At 36.2% G+C, this 15,010-nt stretch overlaps 3 protein-coding genes across 3 annotated transcripts; 1 reads left to right on the top strand and 2 right to left on the bottom strand.

The window, feature by feature from the left end:
• Positions 1 to 530: 530 nt before the first annotated feature.
• Positions 531 to 5,499, top strand: LOC117616151. The gene is made up of 7 exons (XM_034345376.1): positions 531 to 845; positions 2,245 to 2,658; positions 2,751 to 2,828; positions 3,298 to 3,396; positions 3,664 to 3,856; positions 4,043 to 4,458; positions 4,970 to 5,499. Exons 2-7 carry the CDS (start codon positions 2,275 to 2,277, stop codon positions 5,186 to 5,188), a joined length of 1,389 nt encoding a protein of 462 aa, XP_034201267.1. The 5' UTR covers positions 531 to 845; positions 2,245 to 2,274; the 3' UTR covers positions 5,189 to 5,499.
• Positions 5,500 to 6,600: 1,101 nt separating this feature from the next.
• Positions 6,601 to 9,000, bottom strand: LOC117628896 (flavonol synthase/flavanone 3-hydroxylase). The gene is made up of 3 exons (XM_034361446.1): positions 8,413 to 9,000; positions 7,129 to 7,456; positions 6,601 to 7,025 (listed from the first exon to the last, which is right to left on the bottom strand). The coding sequence occupies exons 1-3, from the start codon at positions 8,883 to 8,885 to the stop codon at positions 6,813 to 6,815; spliced, it is 1,014 nt and encodes a 337-aa protein (XP_034217337.1). The 5' UTR covers positions 8,886 to 9,000; the 3' UTR covers positions 6,601 to 6,812.
• A 1,166-nt stretch (positions 9,001 to 10,166) lies between these two features.
• On the bottom strand, positions 10,167 to 12,182 carry LOC117628886 (flavonol synthase/flavanone 3-hydroxylase-like). Its single transcript, XM_034361439.1, has 3 exons — positions 11,609 to 12,182; positions 10,756 to 11,083; positions 10,167 to 10,636 (listed from the first exon to the last, which is right to left on the bottom strand). The coding sequence occupies exons 1-3, from the start codon at positions 12,073 to 12,075 to the stop codon at positions 10,424 to 10,426; spliced, it is 1,008 nt and encodes a 335-aa protein (XP_034217330.1). The 5' UTR covers positions 12,076 to 12,182; the 3' UTR covers positions 10,167 to 10,423.
• Positions 12,183 to 15,010: the final 2,828 nt, after the last annotated feature.

The raw sequence follows: 15,010 nt of genomic DNA, 5'->3' as shown, positions 1-15,010 counted from the left end.
CGTCGCAATCCAAATACAACACAATTATTAATGAATTTAGTTAGTGTTATATTGAGTCTTTCAATGTGATTAATCAAATATGTCAAGTTAGGATTGACTAGTATTCAACACGAATTTAAAGTGACACAACATAAACATGACCAATTAACAGAAATTGCCTTTTTTAATTTTTTAATTTTTTAAATAGAAGTAATAGTCTAAACTATAAGGGGATGGAGGTTTCTCTCACACACACACCACTTAGGTGACATGGAGTTCGAACTTAAGAACATTGGATGCAAGTCAATACCTTTTTCTATTGGGCTAAATCTCATTGACAATTCCTATCATATCTTAAATTTTCTAGAAATGAAATATGTTGGCCCAAAAATAAAAGTAAAAAGGAGAAGTGTGCATAAGATGAAATAGGTAATTTACAATTTTACATACGTTCAGAAATTGTAGAATAAGTCAATAAAATGGTCAACCCAAGAATAAAATATGAAAAAACGAAAAAAATAATAAATAAGGAACAAAATTTATATTGGCCCATTGAAAATTCACGTAGCAAAAATCAAAGATGTGAACAGAAGCAGTGCCGTGCCTGAAATCCCAAAAACCCATCTGATCCCAAAGCCTCTCTTCATCCGCTCAACCATTCAAAACCTTCGCTTTGATTCTCAGACTTCCACTTTGAATTCCCACAATCCCTGTTTTTTCTTTTATCTTTGTTTATATTTGTTTTCCTTTGAACTTCGCCCATTGCCGCCGTCCTCACCTCTCTGGCCTCCGTTGAAGACGAAACTCGCAAACCCAATTCACGGTTTTGAATCTGGACACCTTTTGCCGCGTCCACAGAATCACTGGTACGTTCATAAACCTTCCTTTTTTCTCTTTCTCTGCAAACCAAACTATATTGTAATCTTACAAGTTCTCTGATTTTGCCTTTTTCTTTAACTTTCTATTTTCAGCTTGTATGTATTTTACTTCAACACGTTTCTCATGCACTTTTAAGTTGTGTTGGAGGAATCTGGCATTGTTTGATAAATCTAGGAGCTGAAAAGTTTCACTTTTTAAAACTAGTTTGTGCTTAATTAAATAGTTCACAACCAGTCAAAATGAAATTGTTTTGCTTTTTCGATATTTTATGTTTTGGGTTCTTTAGTGGAGGACACGTCTTTAAAGATACAGCTTTTGGAGCTCTTTATCGACTGATTTTGGTTTGATGTTCTAAACCAACTTTATACTGGGTCCCTACTCATTCAAATTGTTACCCAATAGTGTAAAGCAACAAACTTGATTTGTTTTCTGTATTGAAATCAATTGAATTCTAGAGCACAAAATGTTGATTTCATGCTTAGAAATTAGGTGAATGAAATTTGGTTTCAATATTGGTTATTGGTCAGAACAATTATTGGGTGCTGGGTTTTGTTCTGTTTGGACATCTTCAGAGTCTGTGGGTCCCGGTCAGGCTTTTGAAGAACATTTTGTGATTTGTTTGGTACCGAATTTTACTTTATGATTTCATTAGTTGGTAGCACTTGCATTGGCTGTCTGTTTGTAGGTGTTGACGAAAAAGTTGAGAAAATTATTGTACAAACAAGATTCTGGAGTGTAACTGTGCTGCTCCAGTGCTTATAAATAGTTTTCATCTGTACCCTTCTACATCAGTAGGCTTATAACTTGAGTCCCTCTTTAACACGTATGCAAAAAATGATTTAACCTTTGACCTATAGGCTTCTGTAACTGTACTGCTCATTGCTAGAGGTCTCTGTAACTTGTGGATAAGAAAAATTCAGTCCAATTGTTTTAAAAAATTAATAATTCTGTGACATCATTCTTTCATTCTACAATCTTGATATGCAAAGTAATTAATATTATCTGAATGAATCTGTTTAGGTCCAGAGGTTGTATTATTGTCGAATTCTGTGGACATCTTGAATTGTTTTTGTCTCTTTCTTTCACTCATGTCATGGCTGCCTGAGCTTATGTGTCAGGTGCTGTCAATGAATTTCATATGTACTTTTTTATTTCGAAGATTTGACGTTTTCTTGTAAGAGCTGAAGGAAATGGCATCATTTGTTCTTATACAAATGTTTGATTGTCTTTGAAAAATAGAGTGGTTGGCATTCGCTTGCACGGTACAAATTATGGCACTTCAACATTAGTAGCAGCAGTAATTGCATCATTTTCTATCCTACGTTTGTTCCTCTGTTCTTTAGCTTTTCTGAATCAACATTCTGATTTTATTGCTGTTTTCCGAAGTCACCCCAAGAGGAATAAAGTGCAACGGTTATGGAGGGAGGGTACCGTGGGACTAATGACTCTGAACTCAGACGAAGTGTATCAAATGATCGAACAAGCAGTGCCACGTCTTCATTAAGGAGGCGTTCTTTTAGTTTATCAGGTGCTCAGCCTTCCCAAATAGATGATGACATTGAAAGTGAGCGTGTTTCAGAGGCAGGAGATATAGGGGATCGGGCTCTTCACAGCAACAGGCACAGTGAGAGTGGCAGCATCCGCTTGTTGCCTTCAGAGGATATTCAACTGCAATCCTATGGGTTCTGGGGTCGTGATCCGGTTACATCCACTGCAATATCCCCTGTCTCACCCTTGCCAGAGGAAATCATATCTCCTCTTTCCACTGATGCAGTCGTATGCCATGAGGACAAAAAGCAAGTGAGCTTTTGGTTTGCATCTTCATTGATATTTCTTTTTAATTTTTAGTCGGATCATGCTAGTAACTTAGATTATTGTGTTTTTATATGCAGGAAACCACAACAAAGTTGCCAAAATTGTTGGAGTATGGTTCATGTATGACTCATTTAGCCGTTTTTGGCATTCTTGGGGTAACAGACTTAACTATGTTTCTTATGTATACCAAAGTGCATTTTCTTTGAATCCTAATATCTATTGAGTTTATAGCTGCTATTACCTCTGTTTGACAAAAGTTGGATCTTAATATCCTTGTGCAAGAATGCACTGACCACATCCATTCTGGTCTTTATAATTCAGATAACTAGATCTTATCATGCTGTACAAATTTTTTTCTTGCCAAAAATAGTTTTTGGAAGAAAATCTGTGTCTAAATGGATTTGCTCATACTGATCAAATTGTATCTGGTGTATCTTTATTATATCGTTAAACTGTAATTTAAAACATTAACAATTTTGATCATGCTTTGGCAGGTTGGAATTTCTGTTTCTCTTGGCAAGAATGAATATGTCATTGAAAACAATTTGTTAGATATTAATTTATTAATTTCATATATGGGAACCTACCTGTCAAATAGATTATTTGACATGCTACAGTTTGCAGGTGTTAACGAGATATCTGCTGCAAAAGTTGTTTGGCCCCGGAGTTGTTGGTGTAACAAGCAACCAAACCATTCTCTACCTCGACCTTCCTTCTAATATGGTTTCTCTCTCTCTCTCTCTCTCTTACACACACAAACACACACACAAGCACAACCCCTTTATTTGGGAATATTTTGTTGATAAACATTTATGCCCTGTATACTTTGTTGATTGTGAGTATTGAGGGACTTATTTGCACATTGTATGACGATTACTGAAGTTTTTGCCCTTCATCTTGTCATTTTTTATGTCATATTTCTTAGGATAGTGATATGGATAATGTTCGATGATATTCTAATGCAAATTATTTTCCTAAACATTTTTTAAGGTTGGTTCTTTCTTGATGGGGTGGTTTGGTGTTGTTTTCAAAGGAGATATTTCATATGTGTCAGATCATTTGGCCATTGGATTATCAACCGGTTACTTGGGAAGCCTTACAACTTTCAGTGGGTGGAACCAGAAAATGCTTGAACTCAGTGTTGAAGGCCATTGGGTTTTTGTTCTGCTGGGTTTCTTAATAGGTAAGATGTCGTATAAAGAATATGCTGTAGTAGACATGTAGATGGCTATGGCAAGCAGGGTTTTGAATTTCATTTCTACGGGTGGTTTCCTGCTTTGAGCCTATTTGTAACTCATCCATGGACAAACCCATCTAGCTCAAATGGCTGCGACTAATACAAGCTTCTCTTTAATGTGATTGATTTCAGGTCTGTTTCTTGCGGCCTACTCCATCATTGTTGGGGTAGAGACAGCTAAGGGTTTTAGGCAGCTTCTTGAAAGGAGTTCAGGATGTGGTATAACTAGCTCTGGCACAAGCTGGAGGGTTGACAGCCACAAGCGTCACTTGGTAGTTTTAGCTGTGTTTTCGCTGATGCTAGTTTCTCTATGGAGTGTAAGTGGAGTATTGCTAAGGGAGGAGTTTAGCAGTGACAGCAGTGAGGCGCAACTATGGTTGGCTTGCATAGTTGGACCTCTAGGTGTGTGGATCAGGTGGTTCTTAGCCAGGCTCAATGGACGTGGATTAGGCAGGATGGGGTTGTTGAAATGGTTTCCATTTGGTACTCTAATTGCCAATGTTTCTGCAGCTTGTGTCATGGCAGCTCTGTCTACTGTGAAGAAAGAGGTAAGGTCTTGTGATATGATATCCGTCCAGATCCACTTCGTGACTTCATCCTCACCTTTACCTTTTTTGTGTGTCATCATATTCAGAAAGCTTACACTAAACATATATTTGTCACATTATAAACTGCTAAGTTTGTTATGTTTTTTTTTGTGTGCTTTCGTCGATGATTTGTAGCCTCTTAGCAGAATCCCTGAAGTTTACTCTCTTCTGTGACAAAATTTTGTGTTACCTTCGCCAAGTACACAACTGAGGTTCACTTCTGGGATTTGCCCCGAAGTTCACCATAGAGCCAGATCGTGTGGATTTATTTTACAGTGTTTGGCAGAAATGTCCAAGTCCCCTCCAAACCATGTGGATTTTGTCGTTGCTCATTTATCTACTTTTTTTTCGTATCTTTCCACTCCTAATTGCTCTTGTGCTCCATTGGATTGATCCATGCCAATTAGATTTGTCCGTACTGCATCATATTTCATGGGAAAGCTAACAAGTAGGACTTATTCTGTTTGTGCAGGTGGATACTAAGACGTGTGATATTGTTGCAACAGGCATACAATTTGGATTGCTGGGCTGCCTGAGTACCGTTTCTACCTTCATTGCTGAGTTCAATGCAATGAGAGAAAGCAAATACCCCTGGAGAGCATACACATATGCCATGGTTACGATATGTACCTCGTTTGGTTTGGGGACCCTGATATATTCTGTACCTGTTTGGACAAAGGGATACAAGTAGCATGCTCGGGACAGCCTTTTGATGCTTCGTCTTCTGCAATGCAACGCCTCCTCATGTTGGCTTCACACAATGTTCGATCAATCTGAGCATTGAGCGCGTCAAGGGTCTTGCGGAAGGCCTTTTGTTGCTGCTTCTTTTGATGGGCTGCCTGAGTACCGTTTCCACTTTCATTGCCGAGTTCAATGTAGTTTAGATTAGATCAAAGTAGAATATCGCTTGTATAAAAAATTTAAAAAACCACAAAATTAGAGCCTATTTAGTATCCTACTTGAATCCAATTTTATAAACTCAAAAATAGATTTAGCCCAAAACCATGTTTCGTAGGCTCATTTTTAAAAACCTAAACCCAAAAAAGATTAAAAAACACCTATATTATTAAAAACCAAAAAAGTGAGGTTTTACATTTTTTTTCTTCTCTCCTCCCTCTATGTTGCTCTCTCTCTCTCTCTCTCTCTCTCTCTCTCTCTCTCTCTCTCTCTCTCTCTTGCACACCACCAAAATTGAGAGGGTTTATGCCTCACGTCTTTTTCTTTTTCTTTTGTTAATTTCAATTTGGAGATTAGGATTTCTGATTTTCTAATTTTAATTTCAATTTTTTTAAGACCTTAAAAGTAGTTTGGAGTTCAATACCAAACAAGTTTTTAGATCTTAAAATCACTATTTAAAAACTCATATTTTTAAAAAGAATTATAATTTTTTAATTTACTTTTTTGAGTAGGATACCAAACAAGGCCTTAGATTTACACTTCTAATTAATCTGTAAATCTTTGAAATGGTAGGAAGATATTTTGCTAAAGAATAAAGAATTAGAAGACAAAGATTGAAAAAGTGTCCTTGTGTAGATGTGGACCAATCCACGCAAAATCAAGAAGAAGAAAAAGTTATATAAAAAAAAGAAAAAAGAAGAAGAGAGGTATGTGGATTTACTCAGGGCCTTTGAGGGAAGGCTAAATTGCACAAACCATTCTAGTGGTATGGCTTATACCTCACAGCCTCCCTAGTGAAATAACAGTAATGCCGTTACCAATCTCAAATTAGGTCGAAGTTTTCGTTCCAATGTTAACTAATTATGCTCATGTAAAAACATCTTGTGTAAGGGTTAAGATAGCATTGGAAGAGGTATGAAACTTCACTTCTTAAGATTTTGATGTTTTTATTAGAATTGACTGTAATGCCTTAGCCTCTATATTTGAAATTTTTTGTATTGAAGTTTGAATTGATAACATTTATTTATTTTGAATGATAAAATTTTAATTAACTTAGATATGTTGCTTAAAAAATGAGAGTATGTATAAAGGACTCACTACTGTAGTGGTTTGAAGCAATTGTTTCTTCGATGAAATATTATGAATTCGAGTCTTAACATTTGTGTAATGTAGTGTGAATTTAGTATACTATCGTCTCTTTCAATATGAAATCAAAATCTCATAGAAGTCACTCATCACTATTAATTAATATAATTATTTTGGATCAACATGGTACTCACCAACACATACAACTTCCCCAAAACAAAAAGCAAAAAACAAGAATAAAAAAAACTACCACACACTGCATAACTAGTAATGAAAACGACATTACTCAAACCAAATAAACCAGTGAAATACCCGAGTCCTTTTTTATTTTTTTATTGGGGAATTTTGTTGAGCTTACAATAAACATACTCCCCGTACGTCTTGGTCTTGTATTTAGGTGGATTTTCCTGGTTCACGAGCTGTGGGAGAGGCCCTATTACGTGGTCTGCTGGAGGCTCCAAGAACACTGGCCATGAGATTCTTGTCTTCTCTTTGTTCACTGTGGTTCTGTGCAGCACACTCTTGTACTTTCCATTGCTCATTATCTGCCACAAATTAATTAATTAATTAGTTAATTAATCACTTGGGTGACTTAATCAAATAAAAGACTAAAAAAGGCAAGTCGAAGAGAGATGTATAAATGTGTACCTCCATTTGATCACCAATGTGGATGACAAGGGCATTAGGGATGTACCTAACGTCGTACCAGCGGCCATCTCTGGAGGCCTGGAGGCCCTGGACATCGTTGGGGACGAGAATGGTGACGATGGACATGTCGGTGTGAGCCACCACGCCGAGAGCAAGATCCGGGCGGGGACATGGTGGGTAATAATTAATTTTGAGAAGGTAAATCAAGTCATCTCCACCAGAAGCCTTCTTAAACTCTTGTCCTTCAAGCCCCAACCCTAGAGATAGGAGCCTGAACAGCTTCTCCACCACTTTGTGCATATGCTTAGCATACTCCTCATTAGCTTCCCTGCACCAATCAAAATTAAAACAAATTCAACCATTAAATTAAACAAATAGAATTTTATTAAATATAAATTAAAATGAGAAAAAGAATTTACCCTAGTAGTAGTTAGAACTTTTTTTGGTCAAAAAGTAGTAGTTAGAACTTAGAAAGGGGTTTGTTATTTTTCCATTTTATGAAAGAAATTTTTTTTTTCCTTTTTTCAGATAGGCAACATGCCACGTCTGTATTTTTGCGCAAGTAGCTTAGAATTCGTAAGTAGAAAAAAAAGGATATTCGGACGGTCTTCATTAAAAGCGAAAGTGACAATGTGTGGTCCTATCACACAATTTGTTTGTTTGTTTGTTTTTTTTTGGTTGGATACTTCTTTTTTGCATCGTAATTTTCATTTTAGCTTTTTATTATTATATTTTTTCTGGCTACCTACTTATAATAATCTTATAGGTAGGTTATATTATTTAGGGAAATTTGCTTAAATGTCACTTGACACTAGAACTTTTAATTTTTATTTTTAAATACTTAAATTTTGTAAAGTATTGTCGTTTCCATTAAATTTACGTGCATTTTCGTCAATGAATTATAACTAAAAAGTTCAGGTGATATTTATGCATGCACATAATTATTTATCATCATTTCTAGCCAATATCGATCTTTCTTTTGGAACCAATATCTTAATACTACTGCCTATAAAAAGAGTAATCAAATATACTTATAATTAAATAGTTAATCTCGATTCAGAATCAAATAACAAAATATTTAGTAATTAAGTATTACAAAATCATATGTTGTACACAATTTAACACATCGTTGCAAAATGTGACAATGAAGTCGCAAAACTGTAATTACGAAAAATCATCTATACATATATATATAACTATTTCCTCCATATTACTAATTGGTGTTAGTAATATGGTTAGTAAATGTTGTCAACACATTAATACTAAAAACAAAGCGTGCCTAACCTGTAAGAAGGCGGGTTCTTAGGCCAGAACTGGTAATTAATGACAGAAGGAGGCCAGATCTTATTGAACATATGGTCCACCCAACCTTTTTTCGTAACGTTGCCGTCAGAAAACTCCTTGAAAAGCTTTGTCCCATAGCCTTCCATAGAGTCAGAGTCGAGAGGCTTAGCATAAGCCTCCTTTTCCTCCTGTGGAAGCTCAAAAAACTCAGTCCCAACAGCCTGCAAGTTTCTTATGGCCTCACTAGGGATGTCATGGTTCACAATCTGGTACATGCCCCAGTTGCTGCTGGCCTCAGCAATCTGACGGATGAGCTTTTGCTCATCAGGGTCACTAAAATCAATGGTTGGGACCTCAAGGACCTTCCCATGAACGGTCGTGATCCCTGGTTGCTCATTCTCTGACCTAATGAACTCGTCTGGGATAGTGCCCTGGGGTTTTGGGGCAATGACCTCAACTCTCTCTACCCCCATTTTTGAAAGAAAAAAAACCCTACAGCCTAAGGGCTGAGAAGATGAGCAAATTAAAACAAAGCGTGTTTAGAGGAATTTGGAGCTTCTTGATTTCTCTCTCACTCCCTTTGCGTGAAGTGTATATTTATATTAATGCCAAAAGGCAAGTGACCAAGAAAAATGGATTTCAGAAGAAGGTAGGTATGATGCCCATGCCATGTACATGTAGGGGACGTGGCTCATTCCTTGTGCAAGAAAAAATGGTTTTCAGAAGAAGGGTAGATCTGATGGCCATGCCATTTACATGTAGGGGACGTGGCTCATTCCTTTCCGCTTAATAGTTCAACTGCCCCTTTTTACAAGAAGACCTATCAAGGATTAAATTTAAAATAAATAAATAAATTTGGGTAGATATCGTTTTCCAGTTCTACCGCTGTCATCACTTCACTCCATCCAATTGCTTTCCCAACTCTCACTAAAGTTAAAAAAAAAAAAACAGAAATTCCAAATCCAACTTTCCAAAAATATAATGCAAAAATATCCTTTTTCGTTTGGTTGGAGGAGAGTATACAACTTGATGTATGAGTATGACATACAACTTCTCACGAAAGTCTCACGACAATTTATAATTGTGGGATTCATTATGAAAATAAATTTCGAAAATTTATATTCCACGTGATATATAAGGGTCTTTAATACAACAATAAACACTATTTTCAGTACCTAAAAGAATTAAAAAGAACTTATAGGACTCAGTTTCTTTTGAGTGTTTTTCAGTCGGATTAACCCAACTAATGCTCAAATAAAAATAATAGATTTCCAACTCTCACTCCTTTAAATACCTCCAAGTTCTAACAATCCAGCTCCTTAATTGGCACAAAATTTTGCATGTACTCTTGATTTGTCGTTAAATTTAAAATGAGGAAGAGGGACAAATGAAAAAAAGATTGGGTTGGTTGTTGAAGATAGCGGTGGGGCGAGAGAGTAGAAACTGTAGAAATACTAGGATATGCACCTACCTCCACAGACCATTACCTATGTTCACATTAATTTTTGGGGGCATGTGTTTGAGAATATAAAAGGCCCACGTCACCTAGTTGATGTCTTTGCATCAATATCAATTAGCTTTGGGTTGAATGTTATAAATTTTTGTTTTAACAATCATTTTATATTTTAACACCTTTCTTCACATGTGGGTTTTTCTGCACCATATTAGAACATAAGTTATAGAATTCAATATTCAATCGTATCTAGTTAAAATCAACTAGTAATCGTTAAAGAGACCCACGATTTTACACAAAGTTAATTAGACGAACACCTATAGATCTTATATAATTACAAAACACACTTTCCTTTTAGAAGTTACATATACACAAAATCAACTGTCAAAGTTAATATATTTAAACGAAAAAGTCAAAACTATTGTTACTATTAACAGAGTCAAGACGATGATGTCTGACAATTAAAAGAGTTAATTACATTAACACGGCCTTAAATTTAAGGACGAATGTGAAAGTTGTTGAGAGCCCCGAGAGTGAGAGAAAGCTTGCTATATAGCTTTACTGGGGAATCTTGTTGAGCTTGCAATAACAATAATCTCCGAACTTCTTGGCTTTGTATTTAGGTGGATTGTCCTCCTTCACAAGCTGTGGGAGAGGGCCAACTACGCGGTCTTGTGGAGGCTCAATGAAAACTGGCCACGAGAGTCTCGTCTTCTCTTTATTCACAGTGCTTCTATGGAGGACACTCTTGTACTTTCCATTGCTCATAATCTATCACAAAGTTATTATCACTTAATTAAGTACGTTATTAAAATCATTAAGATTAACGCAAGGTTTATCTTAATAATAATATAGATAATATAGAGACTGGGGTTAGAGAAGGTCCTAACCTCCATCTGATCACCAATGTGGATGACCAGGGCATTAGGGATGTACCTCACATCGTACCATTGGCCATCTCTGCAAGCCTGTAGGCCCTGGACATCGTTTGGGACAAGTATGGTTAGGGCAGACATGTCAGTGTGGGCCACCACTCCAAGAGCAAGGTCAGGGCGGGGACATGGAGGGTAATAATTAATTTTCAGAAGATAAACCATGTCATCCCCTCCAGCAGCCTTCTTCAACTCTTGTCCTTCAAGCCCTAATCCTAAAGAGAGCACCTTGAACAACTTGTCCACCACCTTGTGCAGATGCTTCACATACTCTTCATTAGCTTCCCTGCACCCATCAAAATTAGAACCACCAATATGTCATAATCTACATTAGTTTTTGATTTGTGGGATATATATATTGAGAGATGTATCAAGTTCAAATCTCGTTCCCGTTAATTCAGCGAAAGATTTATCAACCTTAAATTTATTATGAATTTTAGTAGATAGGGATCAGCCACGTCTACTTTGTTTTTACGTACTTAACTAGAATGGGATATACCTTTTTTTTTTTCTTTGAAGAATTTTATCAAAAAGCTAGGATTGCAATGAGCCACGTCTATATCCACCTTTTGCTTTCACACTTAAGTAGGAGCCCTAAAGTTAGAGTGATATCTTTTTCACTGTAAAGGCTTTCAACAACGACCGGTTTGTGTACAATTGATTTTGGGTTAGGGTAGGGACCCTTACAATTTAAAAATTCTAGACAATAATAGAGAAAAGATCGACTCACATATGCTAGAGATGGATCCAACAATATGGTCCATAATTATAATCATATCTAGCATTGCTCAAAACAAATAGTGTGACTAACCTGTAAGAAGGTGGGTTCTTAGGCCAGAACTGGTAGTTAATGGCAGAAGGAGGCCAAACCCTATGGAACAAATGGTCCACCCATCCTTTCTTGCCTTCCAATTCCTTCTGAAGCTTCGTCCCGTACCCTTCCACAGACTTAGAATCTGGAGGCTTCGCATAAACCTCTTTCTCCTCTGGTGGAAGCTCAAAAAAAGCCTTCCCAACAGCTTGCAATTTGCTTATGGCCTCATTCGGAATGTCATGGTTCACAATCTGGTACATTCCCCAATTCCTGCTAGCCTCTACAATTTGGTTCAGGATCTTTTCGTCATCTTGGTTGCTGAAATCGATGGTTGGGCACTCCAGGACTTTCCCATGGACGGTTGTGATCCCTGGTTGCTCATGCTCTGACCTAATGAACTCGATTGGGATGTTGGCTTTGGACATTAAAGCAATGTCTTGCACTCTCTCAGCCTCCGACTGCATTTGTATATATTTCTCGATATATCGATCGCCTGAGAAAAACAAAAGATATAGATAATTTGGTGGAGGGTTTGTTCTTGGCTTTTGTCTCAGCTCAAACCCTTGGCATGAAGCATGCATTTATATTTGGGGTGTGGCAACGAATTAACCATTTCTTGTACGTGAAGAAACTTTCATAGATATGGTGCGTACGTGGCTCGTTGCTGTTCGCTAGCTAAATAGTTGAACTGCCCTTTTTCCCACGACCAAAAGAAAAATAGTGTTGCTATTTTTACTGCTGCTATCTGAACCCACAAATTTTCTTTTGAACTCTCTCAAAACAAGAGGAGATTAAGACTATTTTAATCAACGCACTCATTAGCATTCCTAATATAAGCATAAAATCTAAACCCCACATTCTTTTTTGTTAATTTCAATGGCAGAGCAGTGGCTATGATCTAGGGCAGTGGCCTGATTGAGAGGGCACAATACTTGGTGGGGGACACTTGATCTTGTTCGTTTAGATAATGTTAGAGGAAATTTAGGGGATTCTACACGCTAGTTCCTCTCTATATTTTTTTTCATTAGGACCAGTCCCATATTTTTTTAAGTTTAACAAATCCAAATAATTTTTTTTTTTCACAAATTAATTACAAACCTAAACTTAAACCTCTGTCGAACTCCAAAATTCATGACAATTTGCAAAGGACCAACTAGTGTAGTGATTTGGAGTAATTGTTCTCTCAGGTAATTCCTGATTCGAATCTTAGCATCCGTGTAGTGTCTGTGAATTTAGTATGGTATCGCCCATCTCAATAGGAAAGGTCTTCAAAATAACAAAATAAAAAATAAATAAATAAAATCATGCCAATTTATTACAACTACACGTAACCCCTAAAGAACCCAATTAACTACAAGTCAACCAAAAATCAAATAGTGCAATACAAGAGAAAACAACTATTCAGATGAGCCCCACAACCTTGAATTAGTTCATCTTTTATACTCTCTGAATTTCAACCTAAATATTGGATCTTCCAATAATATTGTAGGACTCTCAAAATGTGAATGTAAGATTGCAGTTTTTCTTATTCTTTAGAAACAAATTTAGACACTAAGATTTATTATATTTATAACCATAAGAAGTTAAAAGGTGGTGGAATCGTAGCAATACCTTGTACAGAGGTGATCTAGAAGGTACTGGATTTGAGCAGTAAAGTTGGCAAGAGCTTTTCTTTGGTTGTTGAGAAGTCTTTTTTCAAAATGAGTCACGAGTTTATGGAAGTGACAGAGGGACCAAAGAAGTAATACCTCCGGCATTAAAGAGATCGACAAAAGATATAACGACAACAAAGTTAGATTTGTCTCAAACGTTATTAATTAGTACTTATTACCTTTATTCAGAAACTGAAATTCATTCTGAAAAATGTAAAGAAACTGTAAAAACTACTGATACGATCTGCCGAGTAATCTAAAAAGAGTGATGTCTTTTGTTAATGTTCTTTTTAAACATCTTTTTGTACAATCAATACTTTTTTTAATACAAGCGATAATTTAAATGATTCTAAATTAACCTAATTTACAGATATGATTATTCGAACTTGGGTGCAATGACTCACTGCCCTGGTCAATTGACTTAACATTTTTCCTTTTTTTTCCCCTAATTAAGTAATCATGTGATTTATGATTTTTCTTAAATATGATGTGGTCATGTCATGCCTTGTGTAACAAAATTGGGATAAGTTTTAGTTTTAGTGATACTTTCTTTCTTAATCAATGAAGACAATCAAGAAAATTGAGTTCAGGTTTTAGGTGGCATTTGGTTTGTGGGATTAAGGGTTTAGGAATAGATATAAGATTTGGTTCTTATATGTTTGGTATTCTATACATAGATCCATGAAATAGGGAATGAGAAACCCACGAGGGCATATTTATTTATCTAGAGTAGATATTGGAATAATTCTAATTCCAGACTTCTTCTATACTTACAAGCACATACAAAATCAAAAAACACATAAATTCCCCAACGCAGTCCGAAATCCAGTATGTGAAAATCCATTGACTAGGAATGGTAGTTAATCCTATAATCTATTCATTCTCTCCCTTACACCAAACACCAAACAGTCTATACCTTGAGATTTATTCTTCGCCTACCATGATGGAGACGCACAACAATTGTTTGGTTTGAGTAGTATTTTCTTTCTTTTATAACTCTGGTACAACAATCATAATGAGAGTTACTTTACTTAGGTGGCCTTATTCCATACACAAACATCATTTCTGTGTTCGGGCAAAAAAGAAAAATAATTGAAGGGTGGTTGAATGATTTACGTGGACAGGAAATGGAGAGACAATAAATTGAGCAATTACTGATCACATGCATGACATGACCTTACCCTAATAACTTGTATCAATAAGGTTCAGAAATGACCTAATACTCAAGAGACACCTCAATGTACTACTTCTTGCCTTCCATCGATCCCTGTGCCATGACTACTAGGATGCATCTAGGCATTTACTATTGCCCAAACTAAAATGCATACCTACCTCACACCTTTCCCCACCCTAAAACATGGCTATCCTTCTCATCCATTTCCTCCTTCCATTATACAGTGATAGCATTAGTTGTTCACAATTATAGCCATTGATGGATTATAGAACTTATATATCAACGGCTCACAATTATGTATATGCGTGATAACTTAGTTTTTTGTTCTCTAATAACTTTTTTATTTATTATTATTATTTTTTTATGACCTTTTCTATTGAGAGGGGCGATAACATATTAAACTCACACACACTACACGACTCGAACCCAGGACCTTGCCTGAGAGAGTAAATACTCCATATCACTACACTAGTGAGTCCTTTGCCTCTAATAACATTTTAAGTTTCAATCATTACAAGAAAAACAGCACTTATTGGACAGTTTATGAACGTATTGTTAAATCCACGTGAAGGA

The sequence above is a fragment of the Prunus dulcis genome, chromosome 1 (genome assembly GCF_902201215.1).
Source record: "Prunus dulcis chromosome 1, ALMONDv2, whole genome shotgun sequence".
Classification (NCBI taxonomy): domain Eukaryota; kingdom Viridiplantae; phylum Streptophyta; class Magnoliopsida; order Rosales; family Rosaceae; genus Prunus; species Prunus dulcis.
Note: the sequence above shows the minus strand (reverse complement) of the source record. Positions and strands in the feature narration are given on the sequence as shown.